The sequence below is a fragment of the Lepisma saccharinum genome, chromosome 1, assembly GCF_977018435.1.
Source record: "Lepisma saccharinum chromosome 1, izLepSacc3.1, whole genome shotgun sequence".
Classification (NCBI taxonomy): domain Eukaryota; kingdom Metazoa; phylum Arthropoda; class Insecta; order Zygentoma; family Lepismatidae; genus Lepisma; species Lepisma saccharinum.
Window position 1 is genome coordinate 184134688 of NC_139229.1, and position 23102 is coordinate 184157789.

General features: G+C 39.0%; 1 protein-coding gene across 1 annotated transcript in view; it reads right to left on the bottom strand.

Moving 5' to 3' along the window:
• Positions 1–3956: 3956 nt before the first annotated feature.
• The window catches only part of CCT2 (chaperonin containing TCP1 subunit 2), a 28622-nt gene continuing 9476 nt past the window's right edge, over positions 3957–23102 (bottom strand). Inside the window, exons 3-9 of the mRNA XM_083144097.1 lie at positions 21904–22033; positions 19984–20186; positions 19049–19277; positions 12362–12536; positions 10260–10437; positions 9294–9497; positions 3957–4284 (exon numbers count right to left, since the gene is read on the bottom strand). Of these exons, the coding sequence (XP_083000223.1) occupies positions 4112–4284; positions 9294–9497; positions 10260–10437; positions 12362–12536; positions 19049–19277; positions 19984–20186; positions 21904–22033 (1292 nt within the window). The 3' untranslated portion in view covers positions 3957–4111. The remainder of the gene's footprint in view (positions 4285–9293; positions 9498–10259; positions 10438–12361; positions 12537–19048; positions 19278–19983; positions 20187–21903; positions 22034–23102) is intronic.

The following is a 23102-nucleotide window of genomic DNA, read 5'->3' on the forward strand; positions in this document are numbered from 1 at the left end:
TCCAACACTGCTGCCCTTCATGTAGCGAAAACAGAAACACATGTTGTTCTTCATCTGTTTGATTTTGAAGCCTTCAAAATGTTGAACTTCATAGTGGCAAGCAATACGAATGGTACACATTTGATTTGTAGTTCTCATGAGAATTTTACCATAGGTACAGTCAACGAAGTTAGTAATAAGTTGTCTTATACAGTGTATATTGATACACTTGTATGTTGCATTCATGCACGTGCACTCCAGTACAGAAAGGCCAGCAGTGCGGTTCACAGCATTACGGTTACAATATAAATTTTTTAGCTTTTAATTTTTCATTATTTCTTAACCTATTACCTTCAAAGTTTGTCCTTTTCCGATGTGGGACCATCCCAAAGTCTGTCGAATTGTAGTCCTCTCCCTGCCTTCAAGCGTGTTGAGGGATGGCAACTGTGAAATCGGAGTTTTGGGTGGAGGAACGGAGATTATTGATCCTTAGGTTCAAGAGGGTGGAGGTTTCGCCTAAGTAGAAGTTGCCGCAGATTTGGCAGATGAGGGTGTAAATTAGGTTGGATGAGTGGCAGGTGTCCTTAGGGTGAAGGGTGAACTCACCTGCTGCTGTGGGGATCAGGAGGGGGGGGGAGGTGATAAGTATGCGGCAGGTCTTGCATCTGGGTTTGTTGCACCTGTGAGATGCTGGGAGTGGTGTGGAAGGGGTGGGTGTGTTTCGGACCAAGATGTTTTGGAGGTTGGGGGGGGGGGGCACAGAAGACTGCCCTTGGTTTATCCCGAAAGATGTCCCTGGTGTCAGGATCACTGTGCAGGATGGGGAGGAGGGAGTGGAGGGTATGTCTGATTTTTGTAATGTGGGGGTGGTATTGGGTGATCAGTGTTGGAGGGTTGGTTTTGGGTTGTTTGGTGCAGTTGTGAGAGGTGGCTCTAGTGATTTGTTTGTTGATGAGGGTGGAGCGGTTGCCATGGTTGGTTAGGGCTTGGTGCAGGCATAGGTTGTAGTTTTGGCGGGATGAGGGGAATGAGTTGAGCCATAACACCACCTTCAATAACTGCTTCCCTGTTGCCATCATCCATATTTTACCCCCCACTGTGACACATCTTTCCGCAGGCGATGGGAAAGGGCCTATATAGCAGGCATGCACACCACTATACCCCCGGACTCAACCTAGCTAACCAGTAACCCTTTCCTCTCCTCCCCGAAACTACCCACCACCTTACAGTGATCACTGGTTTAAGTACTTTTTGTTATCTATCAACTGTTTCTGGCAACACTGATCGTAGATGCGCTACGGTCAGTATTCTGTGCCTCTACTCCATGTGACGCTGATCTTTCTACCTTCTACCTTGAAAATGCGACATCGCGAAATATAGAATTATTTCTCTTCATGTGGTAAGTGTTTACCGTCTCCATCATTTGTATTTATCCCCCTTTCTGGCACCTTTTCTGATCCTATTCCAGTGTTACATATATATATATATATATATATATATGTTGTTTATGACATATTCTTATGGAACCTGTACCACGAAAAACCTATTTCAATGTGGGAGGGGGAGAGTAGCAACATTTGTAAATCTCATTTCATTGGCGATGTGGCTTACGAAGCTACAAGTTCCTTTTCTAAGTAGTGGAAATCTATTGCAGTTGGCAACACTGCAGACAGGTGTGCGAGGTACAGTTTCTACTTGAAGCAACTACATCAAACAATGGGATGGGCGTGCAGTTGATTGAAAGAATGCACTGATACCTACTAGGTATCGTAGGACTGCAGGTACCCAGCGGGTTTACAATACCTGCCAGGAACGATCTGGGCAGGTGGTGTTCAAGCGAGGGTGTTGCGCAGGTTGCATGGCATTTCAGGAGCGATGTCTTGCGAACGGGTCTGCTCCAGGTCTTGTGCAGGCCTCTGTTGATGGTATTGAACTGTCCAACCTCACCACAACTAGGCTTCTTGCAAGAATTTTATGGGTGGATAAAGCACTGCAAACTTCTCCTATATTATTTGTAGCTAAATATATATAATAAATATAATCCGGCCCCTCCAGTAGTCCGGCGATGAGCGAGTGGGGAGCGTGAAAGGGAAAACAAGTTACTGCATGTTGGTGTCAGAGACCTTGGCACAAGGTAAACACTAGGCATAGTATACCGATCTGTATGTGTCATTGTTGAACACGCAACCCCATGTGCACAGTTTTTTGTCTGTTAATTACTTGTATTGATGTGTGAAAAATGTCCCTAAAGAGCAAACAAAAACATAAAACTTTATCTCTAGTTAAAACAATACCTCACAATGTTGCCATGGATTACTTTACTATGTCCATTACATGGGCGGAAGAAAATGGTGTGTCTGCGAGTGATATCTTGCTGTTAAAACAACTTCAACAAAAAGTGTTAAAAGTGTCATTTCAAGCAAAGAAACAAAAAAAGAAAAAAACAACACTTTTTTAGACCTGTTCCCTCTAAGGAATAATATACATATACACTGTAGTACAGTGCAGAAATGTAAGTTTTTCTTTTATTTTTGTTACAACGTAAACCTAACGCAGGCCTAGTTAAGGTTGTGTAAAATACAGGAAAATGCAATATGTATCTTTTCATATTTTTTTTTAAAACACTAATTTCCATTTTAATATATGTACATATTTTGTGCAATAAACATAGGTTTTGCTATTAAAATGAGTTTCTTTAAATGAACCTCCACTAATCCGGAGTTTTCATTAATCCGGCAGTCCTCTGGTCTGATATCTGCAGGATTACTGTACTTACATAGCATTTAGAATTTAGAAATACTATATACCATCATGGTTTTTGAAATGTGAAACAAGACAACAGAAGCCCTCTTTATTTGTAGATTATGAAGTCATTAGAAGTGGGAAATATGCACACACACTTTTACATGCATTAAAATACAGTATTAGCAATGCAACACTTTGGCTTACCAGTATTAGTGTAATGAAAGATAATACAGCAGAACTTCGGTTTTGCAATTTTCAGGGCAATGAAAAAAAAATGTGGGAAATGTAAACATTGTACTATGTTGGAACCAAAGAAGACCTAATATATAATTGGAGGAAAATGTAAAATTGGGTTCCACTGTATATGTAAATTATGAGTGAGTTAGTTTTTTTATAAAATTTCCCCTTCAAAGAAAGTTTATTACATTATATTGGATTGAAGTGCTCAAATTTTCAAACACAGAGAGCTTCCCTACATTTACTAAATGTTTGTATCAGAAAAAAACCAACAAATGAAGCAATTAACTATATTTTCAGGTCATTGTACAGTAGAATGATGCATCGAGGCCTTTATGCTCGATCATCTAATAGTTTGCACAGATGACACTAGATAACTTACGGAATGGAGTTTCTACGCTCAAGTGAATAACGCTCAAACGATCGGTATACGCTTGAAGACCAGTAGTTCATGTATAACAGTAATATTTCTGTAGTAATGGGCCTTCAAATATGAATTGTAAATTGAGTGACACAGTGAAATTGAAACTTAAGTGAACATAGTCATCATCTCCACATTAAAATATAGTTTAGTCTATTTACCAATACATAGCAATGTATGAAAATGAATAGATGATTATGGACTGATACTACCAGGACGAATTTTTGCACATATATTTGTACGATTACTGTCCCATTGAAATTATATTTGATATTCTATATATTTGAATGTATCACGCTTGATCATGGCAGATTCGATCGAGTGGTCCAATGCAGTATTCTATTGTACAGAGTTTGGGAGTGAACCAATATGGGGGTGTTCTTCTTTGTAGATGTCCACAAGAAGTGGATGAAATGTTGGCACGATTAAGTAATGTATTGAAGTGGGGTCTTCTTAAGCAATTCTATCGGTTTTATCCTGTAACAATGTTGATTTTGGTGGGGGTACATCTAATAAGGTGATAGATAATCTATATGAACAGTGTTACATGAATAATTAAAAATAAACAGTCAAAAGTAGTGTGAAATTTTTATTTTAGTAAACTACAGAGTATTAAATTAATAACTGGTACCAAGCGTGCTTCATATGATGTTTACTTTCAACGAAACAAATAAGTAAAAAATTGATTTTGACAAAAAAATCTTTCTGGAATTTAGCGAAACAAAAAAGTTAACAATATCCCCTGTCAGCGGTGCGCTTCCTGGGAGCTGCCTTGATGATATTATCCACTCGGAGAATCATTTCAGCAGCCTCAGATGCAGACATAAGAACCTGTCGCTTCACAACAAACGACTCTGTGATTCCCAGTTGTTTCATGCAGCCTACTTTACCGTTATCCATATCTGCAACAGTATACAACACAAATGAAACCCACAACTGTCAAAAGGCAGTCAAGTGAATCTTGTACTTCATCTTAAAATGCAAACTTACCTTATTATTATTTAGGGATGGATAGAATTTTTTTCAAAACTGATAACCAATATTCCAACAATCCAATAAAAAAATTGAGATGTTCCATGAGCAAACTCAATTAAGGTCAATCTGAAAATTCAGAGGACAAAACAAGGTATGTTTTGCCAATTTTATCAGTTTTTAATGTGTCTATATCATTTGATAACAATGAAGTCTTTCTCTTCTTGCTTTTCTTATCTTTACCTCATTTTACTCCACTAATATTATTATCAAATAGATGTTTGCTACTTACCTTCAACCCTCCCACAATTCTCATTTAATCAAGTTCACTATAAATATGAATTGGATTCTTGGATAAGTGAGAATCTACCAACAACATAGCAGTTAAACTGTCCAAGCCTATACAATGAGGTACATTATGACATCACAATGAAAGTATTTCTACATCAATACACATGGATTCAGAAAGATGGTCACAATCAATCTGCCATATTTGTATCTATGTTTTGTCAAATAATTTTGATGCTGAATTAATTATTATTTCAAAAATTCAGAACATCCAATTTCATCATGCCTGTGCAAATATAGTGTCTTTCACGGTCAAGATGGCCATGGAGCAGCGGCTATCGTGCCGGGAAGTGAGACCGCATCTGCTGGCAAACTGATGCAACATCTGCGTAACTGGAACCGCTAGCTATGTAATGAAATAAGCTCGTACAATTACATTGACAGTTACAATTAAAATGAGCACATACCTTGTTACAAGAGGTGTTGGAAATTATGTCGTTCTGCATCCACACATTTATGGCATATTATAGGAAATTTTCACTAACACATGTCAGTTTCTCTTCCGAAAGTGCTTCAATTTCTCTCCTGACATTTTCCTTTAATTCTTCTAATGTATGCTTCAGGTTTTAAAGCTTGGTAGCTTGCCATGCTGATGTCATGAAAATGTCTGTTTCTTGTATAAGGTGCTGGAGGGATTTTTGAGGACCATATTCCAATCGTGTTCCAATGTAATCTAATTTATCCTCAGTAAGCACATTCACTTTACCCTTTACCCCAAGAACAGACCCTGTTTCCCTAAATTTGTTCACAAGTATACGAACACTGCCTCTGCGTGAAACAGGAACATCTGGGAATTCTGCTGCAAAACACATTCTAACTTTCCTACAAGAATTCGTAATGAAGTAAGACTTGTACATAAAAATGTGTTGCTTTAAATTGTATGGATAGCGTGACATTATTAGACTGCAGAAAAAAAACCGAAATATGTAAACTAAAACACTTTTTAACACCTTAACACTTCACAAACACATGCAAACTGGACACCAGCTATCTGGATACTGAAACACTGATGTGCCCAGTGTCAAGGTCAGCGTACGGCTAAATGCCGGCAGATGCGCTCTTACTTATCGGCACACTAGTTGTCGCTCCATGGCCACCTCCACCATGAAAGACACTGATATATTGCTGGTGAATTAACTTTGAAACTTAGTAGTAGATAATATTAAATTTAGAAATACCAATACACTGACCTTAGTACTCACTCAGTGAAACTTATACATTTTTTCACATTATACAGTCAACTCTCGATAGGACAACCTTTCACAGTTCCCAGGAAAAGGGTTGTTATTTCGAAGGGGTCATTATTGGAATTTGCACCAATTTTGAGCTTAAAAGGAGCTCAAACGGACACAAAGATTCCTCGGAGAGAGTAACACAATTTATCCTGTGTAGTTATACAACCTGTCATGCGCAGGATGTGTGTTGTGAGAAGGAAAATAGAACATGAAAACGTATTCACAAAAAAGTATTTAAATGATGTAATTTTCTTTTAATTGTGCACAGTTGTTACTCTTCCACGTAATTCTTACAATTCTAGTTCATGAGAAATGCATTTGCACTGAGACCTATGGAAAGGAAAACAATCTCTTATTTATTGCAAGCGAAACTCGAAGTTTTTTAACACCAGTCACACTGGCGCTAGCAAAAGTCGGGAGAAAATCTGACAATGAATGTTGGCTTTTATACGGATCTACTAGAGCATTGTCTGTTACAGGATTAACTGGTAAGATAAGATCTCTCGGGAGAAACAACACAACCTTTCTAAGCACCAGAAAAAAAAGGGGGGGGGCTGTAAATTTCGTTCTGGTTTCTCTGTGTAAAATAAATCTTTAAAAAAAAAAGTCACAAGTCATGTTTTCTTTGCTTCGGCCAACTTCATATTGACCCCCTCCTCCATTCCAGGGAGCAGTCCAAACTCTTCCTAGAGTTGCATTGGAATCTGCCCTCAAAATGGAAACATGCAACTTGCAATCTGCACCAAATGTGTATCCCAGGACACATTAACCAGCGTCACACGGGTTTGGAATTGAATTTTACTTTCAACTGTATATTTAGTCCCGATTAGCCCATCAGCATAAAATGAACTCAAAACAAACTTTATCACACCTGTGCATTTTCAGATATCAAAATGGGAGATCGTTATTTAATCTCACGTTACTCGACGATTTAAGGTTGGATTTAGGGGTATTCTCAATTTCAAATATCCGCTCCGCCAAAATTTTTCCCCTTTAATAATGTTTTTTTTTTAATTGGTCTCAGCATAAATTCCTACATTGAGCATTTTAAAATTGTTTTAAATGGTTCTGAAGAAAAGCGGCAAATTATAATGCCCACCGCATCCCTCACGTAACATACCCTTCGGTATGTGGGATCGAAACTAGTGGGTAGTGTAGCTCACTCATCATTCATCCTTGAGTCTGCAGCAAATCGTTATTCATGGTAAGCTTGATGGTAAGGTGCGAGAGGTGATAATTACACACACATGAATGGTAAAACACAACTCTTCAGTTTAAACCCCTAAAGACTGGATCAGCATGGCTAATGGAAAGGTATACCTGTCTCTGTATTGTTCTGCGAAGGATGGTTATTATGGTCGTGACTGTACAGAAGAGTCTGACTTGCGACTCGCTCCAACACATCCTTGCCCAAATCCTACTTCTGCCTCTCTCTCTGCAATGCTCCTAACTGACTGACCACTTACCCCCGTCCTCCCAGACATTTTTTCCGAGCGAATTTACTAATAATGCCAAATCAGTTACCTGTAGTCTCTTCCTTGATTGCAATTGTTTACACCTGTTTACAACGATGGCGATCAAGGAAGCTCGGCAATGTCTGACAAGGCATGTTTCCAGATATTTTCTGTCTGGAGAAGTGATGGCTAAATGTCTGGGATTTGAAGTTCTTTGTACCTAATATTTTCAATGGTTCTATAGATTGTTACAATTTCCTTCCAACACTGCTCTGAGTTTTCAAGAAGTTTATTCTTGTGTCTGCTTATCGGAAGGCACAGAACATGAAGTTGTTTTAACTCTTGTTTCTCTTTCTGGAGATCGAATTTCGTTATCATCAAATCAAGACAGCTTTGCATATGCTAGAAGAAACACTTGTGGCAGCTGCAGCGTAAAAACAAGAAGACCGGCTAGAAGTTCGAAGAACAGCTGGCCGAAGTGAAAATCCTCGACATTTTAAAGCAACTGTTGAAGATGGAACTTTTATCAGCAGTATGAAGAAATAAATTATCCTTGCTTTACATTTTACCATGCAACAGACAATAATACGGGCAATATTTCCTATGCTGACAACAGCATTAAAAAAATAATAATAAAAAAATGACCTTATTTCTGCAATTATCACATTGCCGTGCACACCAGTGGCGAATGAGCTGGGAAGGAGTGGTCACTTTTAGTTTTTTTTACTTGTCCTATGGTTTTTGTTAGTTTTCAATAATGTATCCAGAACTGTTGCTCCATTTTAGACATCAAAGGGAAGGAGGAGGGGTCCACTTCCACCTTTGTCTGTAATCAGCCCATGTGCCCACATGAGCAAGAATATCGTGTTTGAAACAATTGGCATTACCCCCCACCAACACATGTTTGCTGACAGGAAAAGAGGGAGAAGTCAGTCAGACAGAACACTTTTTGGCACATATCATGACACCGGCATAGTTAGGAAAACGTATGAAGTGGGAAACTGGAGTTATGATGCATGTAAGATCGAAGTAAACTTTTGCGCAAACCTGGATGACAACACATTAAGTGGGTTGACGATCTTTAGTTGACCTATGTGACTTTGATTATCTCGTAAAAATTTTTACTTTTTTATGAAGTGAAAGCGGTTACTGGAAATTGTCGGCTGCGAAACCAATAGTTGCTCACTCATGAGGAAACTGCTGAACTCTAGGTCAGAGCTAGACAGATGGGTGAGACTTCCAGGCACCACGCGTCTGTATTTTGGAACATTCCTGCGATCTTATCTCACATTTCATGTGACACTGGTGAATATTTCCAAGGTGGTGCATTCAGCAATGAAAGACCTTGACCTGCAATGCACATTGACAAAAAATGCAAATCCAGCAGTCATTTCGAGCTGCTCCCCCCCCCCCCCCCCAACCTTTGAGAGTTGTCAGCAGCTCTTAGGACAAGGAAACAAGTCAAGGTCAATTTAAAATATCCATTAATCCATTAATCCAAGCACATTCGATCTTCCCTTCTCGCGTACCCAAGAGCAAGCAAAATCACAATGGCAAAACAAGCAGAGCATATTGGCACACTTGGGGGAGGAGAGGGCAGCGATCAAGTGCTATTGGATATCACTCAAGCGTGGTGTGCTGGTGTCTATTTTTAGATCATACAACTTGCGAGCGTTAGAGCACTTTCGAAAGAAATGATTGCGAAGAAAATGAGTGCAACAACGTATTTTTCCGCAGGTTTCCTTCAATTTTTCAACTTTTTTCCAAATTTTTCACGGTTCCCAGGAAAAGGGTTGTTACTTCGAGAGGGTCGATATATACAGGGTCATAGAATCGAGAGCCGACTGTACAATCAAGGGTTCACTGTCCATGCAATATAGCATGATCAAAGGGAATGCTCACCTAATCCCATTGTAGCCTTTCCTTGACCATGTCCTGCTCTCAGTTCACTGACCAGCTGAGCTGAATCATATCCTCCATTGTCGGCAATGGCTGTTGGCAGTGTCTGAAGAGCTCTTGCATATGCTTCCATTGCTACAGCCTCCTTACCAGGAGTCTTTGCTGCTTCCTGCTGCACAGCTACAGCCATCAGCATTTCACTGCAGCCTGAAAGTAATCACCATATATTTTTCATGACAAGTCTGTATGAATCCAAAGTATCTTTAAAAAAATGCAAAAAGTAATTAAATATCTTATTCCCTAACATGAGGAGAGAAGGGTTGCACATGCTGTATTTGTATTCTTATTTTATGTAGCTATTCTGCCACTTGATGATGAGGATGATGATGAATGATAAGAGGGAATTTATGAAAGTGACATTCACAAAGACCACCAATGCCCAGGCTGACACTTGAAATTTGGTGACCTAACCAAATGTACACATACCTGTTACACTAATAATTAGAAATGTGAAAAAAAAGTTAACAAAATACAAGGAAAGGGAGATATCCCTAAGAAAAATAGCAAGGCAAAAATTCCTTTCACTATAAAAAATAAAAATTCACATTAAAATATTACAAGATTTTGAAAGAAACTGTTGTATTTGTATGTTTTTTTTATTCCAACTGACTTTTTCCAGCTCTCTAGGCTAATTGTGATGATGAGAATGACTAAAAATTAGATGAAATGGAAGAAGAGGCAAGATGCTTACAAACACTCACCCTCCTACAAAGATCCAACTTGGAACCAACAATGATGACATCCTGAGTCCAGTACTGAAAGTGTTCGACCATCAAGACAGTTAACAATGCATTACTATCTTACAGTGCAAAAATTATAAAATGGAATTAAAATGATTGATGATCTGAAGCCCCTTAGGAAAATACTGACATCTTATGAATCCTGATCTAATACATAGTTTATTTTTACCTCCTCCATAGACAGTTCTAGATTCTCTCACAGTTGCTGCCAACACACATAAGGCATCATGAAGGGAACGTTCAGCTTCATCAATGATTTGCTGAGTAGCTCCACGAATCACAATGGTGCAAGCTTCACCCAATGGAACACCTCCAAAACGCAAAAGGGTGTCTTCACCAATCATAATCTGGAAGAAAAATATAAAAAGTAAGTTTCAAAATATTTGTTTTTACATCTGGCTCAATGCTCCACTTTACAATGAAGTCCAATGGATAACTGAAAAACAATTTAAAGCCACCTACTGTGCTATAATGCAGAAGGCCTTAGAAAGTTGGCTTCGCGGGCTTACAGCAGACAACAATATGGGGGTGTGTCTGCGAGAACCAATCAGGTCCGCGAATGAGCGAGCCCGGTTGCCACAGCTAGCTCTCGCTGCACCCTTCTGGAAGGGTGAATGACCTCTGCCTCTTGCTACCTCGGCCTGTTTGTTCGGCTGAGGAGCAGACGACACGAGAGTATCGGCAATAGTGTGCAAGCGACGTCTGCTGTTAGCCCGCGAAACGCTCTTTCTAAGGCCTTCTGCATTATAGTCAGTTAAGTAATTCTTACAAGTGTCTGATAACACTGGGGAACAGTGAAATTGCAGCAGTGTTTGAGAGCTAATTTAGGGCAATTTCATGCTTCTGATTTGGTTTGATTTGGTGTTTTAAGTCCACTTTATGCACAGTAAGGCTAATCGGGACTGGACCTACAGTTTAAAGTGGGATCCGAACCACTTGTGCCTCCACCGGGTATCGAACCCGGGACCCCTTGATTACAAGGCAATGACGCTACCACTGCGCCATGGGGGAGGCCCTTCATGCTTCTGAATAATGATATAATAATATATTTCCTGGATTGGCTCTAATTTATGAAATAAATGCAACTAAACCAAAATGGCGGCAACATAAGACATACATATAAATGAACTTCCAACAACAATTTAATATTTCTTTTTGTGATTACAATCATTAACATGATTTTTTGGTTCACTCTATGTCATGGGCACTTCAAATTTGAGTCCCTTTCGCCCGCCTTGGCCCCAATAACGAAGTGATTCCAAACAAGTTTTGCAAACTATATGTGGGACCCATTTTTTATTCTGTTGTCCCAGATTTTTGGCAAAATAAGCCCGATACAAATCTCTCACTACATCCGTGATATTTCTTCTCTGTGATGGTAGACAATATATTCCACATATATAGCAAAAAAAACATTTGGGTTATTGAAACACTTACTACGTGAGGAACTCACATTTCCAATGTATCCACATTAAACACATTTCGCTTAGTTATACTACAAAATTCAACAGTAAGATACATATTGCCTAGCAATGCTTCATAAGTTGCCTAGCAACAATTTACAAATAAATAAATAAGTCTCTTAATGGGAATTTCAGCCCATTATCAAATTTTGATATTACCGAGAAAAGCGTGGAGTAATTTTACCTCCTACATTTTCCATGGTGTGTTTATTTTTATAACTGGAGTCAATTCAACTGAACCAATCATACAATTGGCAATCACAGCTGTTTTGCGTGTTGAAACTATTATTAAACCTTACGCCACAAAATAAAATAGTTGGACATTATACGTGCAATGTGTAAAAATGCAAGAACTTTAATAAGAATGAACTGTGGCGCACCAGTCTGCAAGGGCCATGACCTACCTACCGACTGCCAGTCTCACTCCCACTTGACAAGGTGGGAGATCACCCAACCAGTTACAGGGTGACATGTTGGCAGCACAACGAACCCCCAGTTGTTGTTATAGGTTTCCGTGACCGGGTTACGCTACCCAATTTCCTCACGACGGTGGGTGGTTGCCGGTTCCATACCCACGCTGAAATCTCAGGAGAAAAGATTTTATGCTGAAAAAACTTAAAATGTGGGAAAATATAAAATTGAGGAAAAGTTTATAGCATTTTGCTATGTTGGGACCACCAAGATTGAATATATAATGTGGAAAAATGTAAAATCTGGGAACATAAAACCTGGGTTCTACAGTATTAATTGGGGGATGGCGATATACATTATCCTGAACTACCTACTTTCACACAAAGGAAACTCATACCTCTTCAATAACATCACATTGTCCAAGCTTCACAAGCTCTGGATTATCAAACGTTGAGACTATTTCTCCTCCAGTGACTAATGCTAACCGTTCGATACCATCAAAGTCTGCATGTTCAATGGCCATCACACCAGCATCGGCAAAGAGCTGCTCAGGATAGTTGTAAATCAATTGTCTGAAAGAGAAACACATTTTAAAATCATATTGAAAGCAGTTAAGGAAATATTTATCTCTATTAATTTCCATTACATTAACGTGATGCACTACATGTGTTATTGCTATTACTGATTTCAGTGTTAGTAAATGACTGCTTGTACCAGGGTAAAAGCACTAAGCAATCACTTAACAGAAAACTTAGGTCGCAATAATAGGCTAAGCAAGGTGTACTGATGCTGTTAGAAATATAAAACTGTGGCTTTAGAATTTTCTAAGCATGACTATTTATATACTTTTCTCATTACCCAGTAACACTGCAGTGAAAAATCGACTCAGTCTGAGTAGCCTAGTAAAAAATGATTTGATCCTGTATACTTTATTGTTCATAGGAATCCACTGAAATCATTTCATCAAACTGTTACAGTAGAAACAATTACGTACAGTTTGACTTAAAACATATATGATATCCAGTCCTAAAACAAGGTACACTTGAGCCGCCTCAAGTGTGGTGTATTAGTGATCTCACCTCCAAAACAAAGAAGGTCCAGTGTTTGAGTCACGGGCATTTTTTTTCAGGAAATGACTTCCCGATCGTTAAGATCCCAAACATGGGGTAATTTTGAATTGTCATGTATTAGAAGTAGAGTTGCAAAAAAGCCAGCTTTTTTAAATGGACAGGTTTTTTTCACATAAAAAGCTGGCTTTTTTTAGGCGGAAAAAAAAATGAAATTTTGCCTATTTATCAAATTACAGCAAACCTATTTCACTTAAGGGCATGCGGGACAGTCTCTGCCTTTCTTTTCCCTCTGAGTCAGTGTTGACAACTTGGCTCTCTCTTGGGAGACAGATCTGGCTCTTTCGTGCACTTGTTTGCCTGTGAACTGGGGCACCCGCCCCCGTGCCTCACTATGATACCATCACTGGTTCCGACCCACATAGACCAACTTTTGCCATGATTATACATTTTGCACGTGACGTGATATTGTTATATTGGCTGCGTCGCCCCATCCCCTCTTATATCCCCAAGCTACATTTTTTATAGCACCGTGTTGACGTGAAATTGGCATAATATTGTTATCAGGGAATCCTTTATTTTCGATTCTGTACAACCATGAGATGGGTGATGCCGCTGGATCTACATGGTGAAAACTAAGAATACATTCTCGTCAATTTAGAGTTAACGGTAATAGCAGTGCCCCACCCCTTTGACAACTAATATTACTCTAGCAAACACTTCGTAAATCTATCTCCTTGAAATTCAGTTTTAACACCATTTAAGGTGAAATTTAGAAATTAGCTCTTTTATGCTCACCAGGTTTTGCAACACTACCAGGAGGCAAGGAGAAATGCATTTGGCATATGGCAGTATTTTTTGATTTGTAATCTTGGGAATATCAAACTTCCGATGGAATAGAAAACTATATCAACGGGAAAAGGGCAGTTTGAAGAATTGATTGCCAGCAGAAAAGTCGAAACTCCCATTTGATTAGCCGTTGAGTTCATTCCCCATATGGAATACATGGGATTCCGAAAATTCTTATTAGTCAAATTTTTTACAGGTCGTATCTAGCTTAATAATCAACTTTGAAAATGCTTTGACCTGCCACATGTGGAGAAAGTCATACTCTCTTGTACCCCCACGTTTTTCTTCAGTAGCATTGTATGAACAATCAAGGATTGGCCATACATCCCCAAATACTAACAAAACACCACACTACTCCACTGAAGTGCAAGGCTCATTGCTACCATGGCTAAAATGCCATAGGAAGCCATTTTGTTTACTAGTAACATTAGCGGAAATTATGATTAACCCTTAGTCTGCCACCGTTGCAGATATGCAACGAAAAAAAAAAATGTCCGTTGTCGCCGCAGTTACAGATGTGCAACAAACAGCTTTAGATACAATTATCGAGGGTTTGGCACACTTATATTTGTATATTGAGGTTGAAACACTGACAGTTCGTTCGGGAACATGATTTGCATTAATGTTTACGAAAATTCCAAAATTCCTGCCCCCCCCCCCCCCCCTCTTTCTCGGGATATGTCACGTGTTTCGGCTCCTCAGTTGACACAATAAATGCTTGGTATTTATGATGCTGTTTTCTTCCAAGCTTCCAACGCTGTGATTTAGCACTGATAAGGCACACATTCTTCTTTGTGTTTGGACCTGGTGATCCAGCTGAAGTGGAGGCAGGGGGGGGGGGGGGTCAAGGAAAGGGGGATTGGATGAGGTTTGGCGGTGTCAGCTTTCTGTCACCTCTATGTTAGAAATGCAAAGAAGCTTGACGATAGCCAGAGGCCAGAAGCGTGAGTCTATCCAGAAGTATAGACAAAACAAACAATTGCAAAGGCTCCCTCCGCTCCACTGTTAGGAAAGGCCTCGCCATAGCCATAATCGTTCTGAGCAGTGGCTGCGATAGACCGTATCACATAACAGCTCATCGATCTCCCTAACGCACAATAATTTCCTTCCGGACATATTCCACAAAGAGCAGAGTCAACAGGGAAAAAATAGATTCACAGTAGCTACACAAGATGCAAGTGTGAACGAAAAAAAAGGCAAACATTCGGGTTTTCTCCCCAAAGTAGCTGGAGAAGAGGAGGCAAACTCCACACTTTTATGTTTTTTCATTGAAATTCGGGGAATGCAACACGGAAGACTGTCACCACGAAGTGGTGCACCGAGGAGTGCCTGCCTAGAGTTGTTCTAGCTCTCTATGCTCAAGGGCAGATACGTGGCTTTTCCAACATGAGAATGCTCTTGCCCACCGCTCCAAAGTTTGCACTCAGTATTTGACAGATACAGACCTGAACATACTGGAGCATCCTCCCTACAGTCCAGACTTTGTTCCATGTGACTTCACGTTGTTGCCTTTCGTCAACAACAGGCTAAAAGGGTTGTGGTTTTCCAACAAAGAGGACCTTATATAAAGTAGTTTGGTAATCATCATATTATTAATATTAATTTATAGCAAATGAATTTCATGCCAAAATAATAAAAAAGAAGTACGAGGCGCATTCAGAAAGTAAGTTTCCCTATTATTTTTAAAAAAACCAACACAGTTTCAGGAAACCATTTATTGGCAACAGGTACAGCAAAGGTTCAGCTATTTTTCAACATAGCAACCACCAGAATTGAGACACTTGTCGTATCGTGGTATCAACTTTTGGATCCCACTGTCGTAGAACTCTGCCACCTGTGAATGGAACCAGCGTGTGACACACGTCTTCAGCTCTTCGTCGTTGCCAAAACGCTCACCGGAGGACAGGAATTTCTTGAGGTGCAAGAAAACGTGAAAATCGCTGGGAGCCAGATCAGGACTGTAAGGTGGATGATCAAACAACTCCCAGCCAAATTCCGTCAAAACAGCTGCTGTGCACTGAGCCGTATGTGGACGAGCATTGTCATGGAGGAGCACAACACCTGCAGTAAGCATGCCACGCCTCTTGTTTTGAATGGCACGTCGCAATTTCCTTAGTGTTTCACAGTAATGGTCAGCGTTCACCGTTTCACCTCTGGGGAGGAAGTCAATGAGCAAAATGCTCTTCCTGTCCCAAAACACGGTGCATATCACTTTCTGTACCGACAGCATCTGTTTGAATTTTTTCTTGATCGGAGATCCACTATGCCGCCAATGCATTGACTGCTGCTTGGTTTCCGAGGTGAAGTGCGAAATCCACGTCTCATCGCCCGTGACGATCCTGTCGAGGAAATCATCGCCGTCATCATGGTACCATTGCAGGAATGTCAGTGCTGCTCCTGAACGTTTCACTTTGTGTTTGGGTGTCAGGTTTTTCGGCACCCACCTGGCACACAATTTTTTGAACAGCAGGCGCTGCGTGACAATCTCATGCAACACGGATCGCAATATCTGCGGAAAAAGGCTACTCAACTCCGTAATCGTGAAGCGACGGTTCTCTACGACGCGCTGCCGCACCAGCTCAACCAGATCATCAGTGATGAGGGATGGACGCCCACTGCGCTCTTCATCATGGTCACTTTGACGACCTTCCGACTGCCGACACCAGCGACGCACCATCTGCTTACTCATAGTGTTCGGCCCATAGACCTCACAGAGCTGACGATGAATGTCAATTGGCGCAATGCTTTGTGCATTCAGGAACTTTATCACCGACCGAACCTTGCATGCGGCGGGAGAAGGAATACGAGCTTCCATTTCGGACCACTGCTGCCTCGCTACTGGCATGCGGCGGGAGAAGGAATACGAGCTTCCACTTCGGACCACTGCTGCCTCGCTACTGGCGCCGGGCGGGATCTGTCCGCCTGGCATATGATTGATACGTCTTAGCTCCGCTGCGCATGCGCAATTTACACGGCTCATTATGTTTACTTTCACGGGGAGAAAATAGGGAAACTTACTTTCTGGATGCACCTCGTACTTTGACAAACTCTCAGTCACAGAAACTTGTATTGTTATTATTATTGCTATTATTGTCATTTATATTTTTGTTCATTCCTTCAATTCATGATTATAAAGTATTCTCCAACCTTTGCCATCATATTTTGGCCCTGTAATTGTGCTCTTTGTAGGAATATTATTATTATAATAATATTTCGTCCTCTCGTGTTTCTTTTTGGGCTCAAAAACTCGCAGGCCCATGTTCAACATTTCAAAAAGAATTTCTGTCATCAAGTGGTAAATTAATGAATCTAAAATTTTCAATTCTTGAATACGTTACGTTCTTATGCATAATTAGCTCCAACTTAACATTTTCAACTTTTTGACAAAATTTCGCATTTTCCCTGTTTTTATGCATAATTTGCCTCTGAAAATGCAATTGATCCAGTTTTGTAACCAATTTAAATTTATAAGTCAATGACCACATGTTGTAAAGAACTACAACAACAACGAAGATTACCATGCACCTGTTCCAGACACACACAGCATTCTGAGCTGGATTCTGAATGTCTGTTGGCTATTTTCAGAATGAATCTGGGTTATATTAGGACACAGACCCAAGCCATAAATTTAGAAGGAAGTTGTTTTGAAGCAATGGAATGACGAGTGTGCCAGCTCACTGAGGAAATGTGGTCAAGTTGATTCAATGAGTGGTTTCGAAGGATGAAGAAACGTATAGAGTATGGTGGAAATTTGAAAGATTGTGAAAATTATTGGCTTGGCGTATTGCAAAACTTTCCTAGTACCCTTTGTATAATCATGAATGGGCCTCTGGAGTGGAATGAAGTAATGCTGTTGCCTTGTAATAAGAAGGGGTCTGAGGTTCAATCCTTAGTGGAGGCCGAGTGCTTCGGATCTCATTTCAAACTGTAGGTTGTCCAGATTTCTTAAGATTTATTTTTTTGCCATTTGTGCCCAGTCTTATTTGCTTCTCCTTCAGTTTTAGTGCCAGTGTTTTTCAACCACCGGGCTGCAAAAGGTCCGTTGCACTCAGGGGTTGAAGACTAATTTAAATCTAATTTTATATTTGACAGCAAATATATATATAACTGAACTATGATTATGCCACAGTTGATATACATTATTAATATTAATTAAGGGTGCATATTAATTTTAATATAAACTTTAAAGATCAGAAATGTATTTGAGTGAAATTTTTGGGTTCAGGGCATTGACTTGTATAAAATAAATTTACTGGGCTGTGGTCTCACGAAGGTCGAGAACCACAGAAAGCAAGCATTTTTGAAAACACTGTTTATATCTAGCAATAAATTTCATATTGTAAATTGTATTTTATATTTAGAAATGAGGGTCTATTTTACAGTATGGAGATAAACGAAAACCATGTAACAGGAAAAATACTGCCAACTCTGCATTTTCATTGATTTGAGACACTTTTGTGGAAAAAACTCAACCAAAAAACATGTGAGAAAAAAAGTTTTTTTTCCAACAGCTTCCAACTCTAATTAGAAGTGCTTAATTCTGCAGGTTTTCTGCACTATAAGTGTCAGAATTGACAGTTCAGAAATACGAAAACACTTATTTGAAGGAAAAAAAATGTGCATAAATTTGATTGATTGATTTGGTTTGAATATCGGGACTGGACCTACAGTTTAAAGTGGGATGCGAACCACTATGTGCAGCCACCAGGTATCGAACCTGGGACCCCTTGCTTACAAGGTGACGACGCAACCACTGCGCCACAGGGGAGGCCCGTGCATAGATTTGAGTTTTTCAATATTAGGAAAAACTGAACATATCCCCTCCAGATTGTCAGGACTTTTCATTTCCATTCCAACATTTCCATCCTGTAAGACCACACATCTAAAATACAATTTTACAATAGAACACTTTTAGTAAAATTAATTTGCATTTATGTAGTGCAGTACAGCACAACTGATTTACAATTGAGCTACTACTGCATCACGAAATTAACAGAGCTGCACAACGTATAAAGTATACAACCAGTGACACTTGGGTCGCTGTAGATGATAAAAAAAAGCCATTTAGGGCAACATGTCAAAAGAATGTGTACACTAGATTTTCATGAGGCAGTTAAAAATCTACTATATAATATACACCATGAGCACTTTTCTGAACTGCACCTTACCTGTTGATAAACACATTAATATTATGCTTGATAATCTTGTTTACTTTGTCGTGCATCTTTTCCTTCTCTGCTCCCTCTAATTCAGCTATCTTGGCCATCGAATCTACCCGCACTCGTGACCCAAACACTTTAATTTTGTCCGTGTCCATCGGGGTGTTGGCAATCAGTATTCGTGCCTTTTCTATTCTCTTTGGCTGATGCACACCGATCTTCTTATCAAGCAGAAATCCTGAAATAAAGAAGAACATGAATATAGATGCACATTAAATATATTCAATAAATCCAGCCAGGGATTAAATATCTAATCTAAATTGTACAGATTTAAAAAGAGTTCCTATTAGGTGTTGATAAGTATGTCTTGCAGCCATGCTTTCGATAGTTCCAACGATGTAATCACATTAGTAATATTCTGAAGTGTTCACAAGCAGACTAAAAGAGGGAATATGAAGGTAAACACCTTCTTGACAGCTAAAATTTACATTAAACTTTCAATTAGCATTAAGTGTAAATAGTGACTGCCTACTTGCAATTTTCAATGAATACAATAGGTAACAACTAAAAAAAAAAAAACCTCTTATCTTTCAAAAGGTTAGATAGAGAATTTAGCTTTGAAAACTAATTTTTTTTAAAAAAATTGTGTTTCCATTAATGCAAACTACTGGTTACATTACAAAACTACTGATTAGTTAAGTTTTGGATGATGGTTTTTGAAGATGACTCCTATAATACGCAGTTTTGATTATGAAACAAGATAACTTTTAAAAATTTTGGCTTCTTGATTTGGATAGCTCGATTCATGGAATTTCAAGATCCAAACTTGTAAAAAGACTATTTTATTAGAGTCATATCCTTTGCACAGATATTAGTTTAGAGGAATTAGATGAGATAGTTCTTACAAAAGACGTGCACTGTTAGTGCTCCAATCAGAAACTCACCATCATCCAGGAAGGAATCTTCCAGGGTTCCTCCTTGCTTCTTCAACACCTGGATGGCAGAAAGATTTCCGGAACCCTTCAAACGGAGAACAGCATCCACAGCCAACTTTGCAAAATACTCCTTATGCTGGGACAGGATCTTCGAGCTCAAGGTTGTGCGAGCTATGTTCATCAGGTCTTCACAGAACTTAGTATCATCAGCACTGTGGAAATAATTTATTAGACTCATTTAATGCAAGTGGCAGAAATCTTTCAATTACTGATGTCAACACTAATACACTGTGATTTTTCGTAAAGCAGTTTCACCCGCACCTAGTTTTTTGTGATGGCCGATGTAAGAGAACAGCATGCGGCTGTGAAATTTTGTTTCCTGCTCGGGAAAAATGCAGCAGAAACTGTTGTGATGTTGAACACAGCTTACAGGGACAGCGCTATGGGGAAAATTCAAGTGTACAAATGGTTTTCTCACTTCAAAAAAGGTGACATGTCAATTGATGACAAACCTCTTTCTGGACATCCCTCAACTTCCACAACAGACGAAAATGTCGACAAAATTTGTGAACTTGCGCTCAAAGACTGACGACGGACCATTGAAGAGCTGGGGACATTATCTGGACTATCTTGGAGCTCGGTCCAGTGAATTTTAACTGAAAATTTGGGAATGAGAAGGGTCGCTGCGAAATTTGTGCCTCGGAATCTGAGTGACCCGCAAAATGAGTGTCAAGTGGAAACATGCCGTGCTTTGAAAGAAGCATGTTTTGGCAGAAAACAGTATGACACTATTGCCCCATGCCCCTTACTCACCTGACCTCACTCCTTGCGACATTTTTTTTGTTTCCCCGAATGAAGAGGGACAGCAATTTGACGACGTAGAAGAGGTTAAAAAAAACGAGGAAGGAGCTGTCAGTCATCACAACAGATGAGTTTCAAAAATGTTTCCAAGAATGGAATCACAGATTGGACAAATGTATTAAGTGTCATGGAGAGTACTTTGAAGGTGATAAGGTTGTTTTGGAAAAAAAAAGGCTTTTTTAAAAAAAAAATCCAGTTTCTTTTGGGTACACCCTCATACACTGTACTCGTATCTTACATTAAATCAGGTGATTTCTCCAGTGATAGGACAAGGTTAAGTATGATTTTGCATTGCATGAAGTTCTGTACTTCCGGGTTGTTCATTTTGCCATAATCCGATGAATTCATTCCCACATATAAGATGGAGATGGTACTGTGTCACCGCTTTGCTTCCAGTTGGGGACAGTTCAATTTCTGACATCTGGTGGCACTGAATGATGCTGGAAGCAAACAAACCAGGATGTGCTACCATCAACATGCCAGAACCTGCATCAATGAAGGTAGAGGTGCTTTGAAGACAACAAAGAGAGAAACCGATACAAAAAATATAGCAATCATTTAATGAAAAAATATCTCCCATTCCAAATGAATCCACAACTGCACAAATGACCTAGTTATGGCAGTACACCTAGTGGCTTATGGCAAAACAAGACAAACCAAGCAAGTTCAAAGTGGGTACTTGCAGTGGCCACCCACATTAATAGGAACAATTTACAATTAGTTTTGTGGATAAAGTAATAGGTGCTTTCAGTATCTTAATTGCACAGATCAGTGTAACAATGCCAATAGTTTTCTGATGGACAAAAACGTACTGATGCACAAAAAATTAACTATAGATGTGAAGCGAGTCCTAAATTTATCATCTTTGTGCGACTACAGTTGGAGTATAAAGGTATAATCACAAATCTCAATTTATACTAAACACTTACAAATATGTAAATCAAGAAATTCACAGATAAATCACACCAAGAAACCCCATATCGGTGATGCAAAAAAGTTGTCTCACACTTTGGCACATCTATTGGCTATGTAACAACTAATTTCCATAATATTCAGTACTCTGCTTACCTATTATCAATTGAGGCACTGGTAAGGGCATCACGTGCAATCTGAGCAGCTCTTCGCCAGCCGGCTACTATAATTTGAGGATGGATCTTCATATCGATCAGCTTCTCAGCTTCACGCAACAATTCAGCAGCTGGAAATGAATTAATATATTTCAACAAAAAATCCACAAATACATTAATAATTTGGCACATTTCATTCAGAAAATGCATTAAACATTCAAGAAAAAAATCATGATCTTAATGTATATGTTCTACACTGTACAATGGCTAATCTGTATTTACATTCACTTACCAAGTTCTGTAATCAGGATTTGTGAAAATTAAGAGCTGATAAATAAATTACACTTTGGGTTTGGATGTCCAAAATAATACAAAAAAAAAAGACATTTTCTGCAATCATTATAAAAAAAAGTTTAAAATTATTTTTAAAATCAATTATATTAGACATTCAAACTTTCAACAACCATGCTTATAATATCTATAGAGATTAACACTAAGTCTGTGGCATGATCCTATTGAACAAAAATTATCATAAAGAATAAGGACTAGATTGAGGTGAAGACATAAATGAGGCAGTAGCCAGGGCTAGAAAAAACTAAAAATAATTCAGGCGTCAGCCCCCTTTTCTCAAAAGCCAGCTGCTTCCTCCCTCCCCCTGAATATGGGCTAAGAAAGCCTCAAATCTAACAGACAAGCTACGAAACGTGATCTTAAAACATCTAATTTATTTATTTATGCAAGATTGGATTAAAAGTAATTAATTCTTGTGCCAGAGTGGTCTTTCCAAAGAAGGCTCAACCAGTAACAGCATGAAAAACTATGCAATACATTCTAATACATGGCCAACTCCACCATGTCGGTGCAGATTTTAATCTTCGACTAGTAACAGTGCAAAAATGTATAATAGTACTGTATGTTTATTATTGATTTATTGATACACATGATACAGAAAACACACAAACGTTAAAAAAAACACTGTACTTGTTTTAAAAAAAAGATAATGGAAATTTCCGTAAGCAAACTTGAAATATTAAAAAACAAAAAAGAAATAAATTAGAACTGATTTTGAAAATTCAGATGCCAGGCAAAAATATTCAGGGACCATGGCGACAGTGCATCCGGTATTTTTCTACCCCTGTCACAAATATTAAAATATTATGTTGTTGAAAATTTAATAGCATGAAAATCGAGAATGTGTAC